At 28.9% G+C, this 2,500-nt stretch overlaps 1 protein-coding gene across 3 annotated transcripts in view; it reads left to right on the top strand.

Annotated features, from left to right (window-relative positions):
* The window catches only part of LOC122247289 (uncharacterized), a 93,936-nt gene that overhangs the window by 82,347 nt on the left and 9,089 nt on the right, over positions 1-2,500 (top strand). For 2 of the 3 annotated variants that reach the window (XM_086532909.1, XM_086532897.1), the window contains exon 4: positions 666-737. The exons of the other annotated variant lie outside the window; for it this stretch is intronic. In XM_086532909.1, coding sequence (XP_086389035.1) covers positions 666-737 — 72 coding nt within the window. The remainder of the gene's footprint in view (positions 1-665; positions 738-2,500) is intronic. 3 annotated transcript variants of the gene reach the window in all.

Raw genomic sequence — 2,500 nt, 5'->3', positions numbered from 1 at the left:
TCTTGTTTTCAACTTAAGAGGTAAGTAGTGTTCTTTCGATTATGGTTATTTATATTATTTATTTACTTATCTATCTATCTTATTTACTTAGTCGTGTATTTGTTTATTCATTTGTCTATTTATTTATTTATTCATTCTTTTGTCCGTTTGATTAGTTACAAAATTGTATTGATGGATGGCCAAGGAGACGAAAAAAAAACTGATTTATTTTAGTTCATCTTCAGACTAATAAGGTAATCGGTGTATTGTTGTTGTTTTTTCAGAATCCAAACTCGACTTTGAAATAGATCGCCCTCTTATTTCCTAATTGATATTTAAAAAAAGGATATTTATTTCTTACGATGATATGGACACATCAGTCCCGCAGGCTTGCATAGTCTTGATATAGGCACTAGGGATCAGCTGATTACATTATGGTGGACATACGTATACCATACATATACCCAAACTTTTTTTTTATTATTATTATTATACCCCATTTCATACAGTACACAGGGATGGAGTGTACCGTATCTTAGGAATATAGATACCGATAGATACCTTGTTTTACTGGCAATAACACGCGTTAGATTAAGTATACATGCATGTCTCACTCTTCTCGCAAAACCTCTCTGGTGACACGGCAGCAGTTACGACACAATGGGTCAAAATTGTCATATTTTCAGAATTTGGATGCCCCAAGGGAGACACACAGCCATCTTGCCAAGATGAGTTAATAAGAAACACATCGGGAAAAAGTAAGAGTTCTTCCTCTTTGCAAAATTTTATATCTAAAATTTTCTTTTCCCTGCGTCTTGTTTTTGAAAGTAAGAGGAAGAGGTGGATTTTTGTTGTAAATTGTTGTTGCTTTCATTATCATCATCCTGTGGGATTCTCGTCTTCGTTATCATTATGGTAGATATTGTGTTGCGATCTTTATCAAGTCTGATAACAGCGGGAGTGAATTTTGATTGTGATTATGATAATGGAGCTAATGGTATTGGTGATGGTCGCAATTATGATAATGGTGAAGATAATTTGAGTGGTACCACTGATGATGTTGATGACAGTGACAATTGTGTTAATGCTAATGATAATAAGTGTTAAATCTAAATTGTGATTGTGATAATGATGATAATAAAAATGATAACGACAGTAACACTATTAATCATGATAATGATATTAATGATAATGATAATAGTGATAATAATGATACTAGTATTATTAGTAACAACAATGAAAGGAAATTATAATAATCACACTAAATGTAATATTAGATATGTTTATACAATGATAATAATGATAGTAATGATAATGATGAATCTAACTATTATTATTATCACCATTTCGATAATTATGATAACAATTATAAGTAAACTTACAACAATAACAATGATATCATTATTGTTATGATATATTATTGTTCTCAATATAGTTGTTATCGTTATTATGATTATCATTCTCAATAGTATTATAATCATTATTATCATTATCATTATCGAACACCTATTGATAATAACGTTATTACTTCTGCTGTCACTCACCTGCTACTTCCATGAGTAACCATGATAATGATAACAATGATGACAACAATAAAGGTGATAGTGATAAGAAATAAAATAACATTGATTTTCCTAATGCAATAAAGAGGGTAATGGTGATAATATTGGTAACAATGGTAATTATGGTGATTTTCATTACGATGATAATGACGAAGATGGTAGAGATAATGGTAATAATGATAGTAGTAGAATTATAGTAAGGATAATGCAGCGATAATAGGAATGCTAAATATGCTGATGAAAATTACAATGATTAGAGTGATAATGAGGATTATGCTAATGATAACAATCATTATTATTATTCGTAATACACCTAATACTACTGATGGTACTATAATTGTTATTATTATTATTATTACATCTACCACAACCACTGCTTCTACAACATTACAACAACCATAATAATAGTGATGATAATCATAACAGCAATGATAACAATGATGATAGTAATGATGATAATAATAATGATAAAAATAAGACGATTCAGTGAAAGAATCACAAGAACATTGATGATTATAATAAAAAAAAATATTTTGATGATACTGGAGGATATAATTATAGTGATGATAATGATATTGATGGTATTATAAAATACTGATGATATAGAAAATTACAATTGATAATATAAGGGTAAGGATTTTAATAACAATTTTCATCATGACACGAATAAATAGGATCAAAATAAGAAAGATGGTGATGATGGCTGTCATTTAATGGTGACGATAATGGTGGTGTTATGATCGTCAAAATAAGAATTGTGACGTTATTAAAGAAACGGAAACATTTCATTATCACCATCATCATTAGTAGTAATGTTGTATTATTATTATCACCCTGATAATCAGACATTGTTATTGCATTTGTCAATATCAGTATTCTTATCATCATGATTATCGGTATCGTTATCAGCAATATTATCATTATTATATAAATCTGATTTATGATTCCAGCAAATAATT

This window comes from Penaeus japonicus, unplaced genomic scaffold (assembly GCF_977035675.1).
Source record: "Penaeus japonicus unplaced genomic scaffold, GWHDUDI00000001_assembly GWHDUDI00000003, whole genome shotgun sequence".
Classification (NCBI taxonomy): domain Eukaryota; kingdom Metazoa; phylum Arthropoda; class Malacostraca; order Decapoda; family Penaeidae; genus Penaeus; species Penaeus japonicus.
This window is presented reverse-complemented; position numbering and strand designations above follow the sequence as displayed.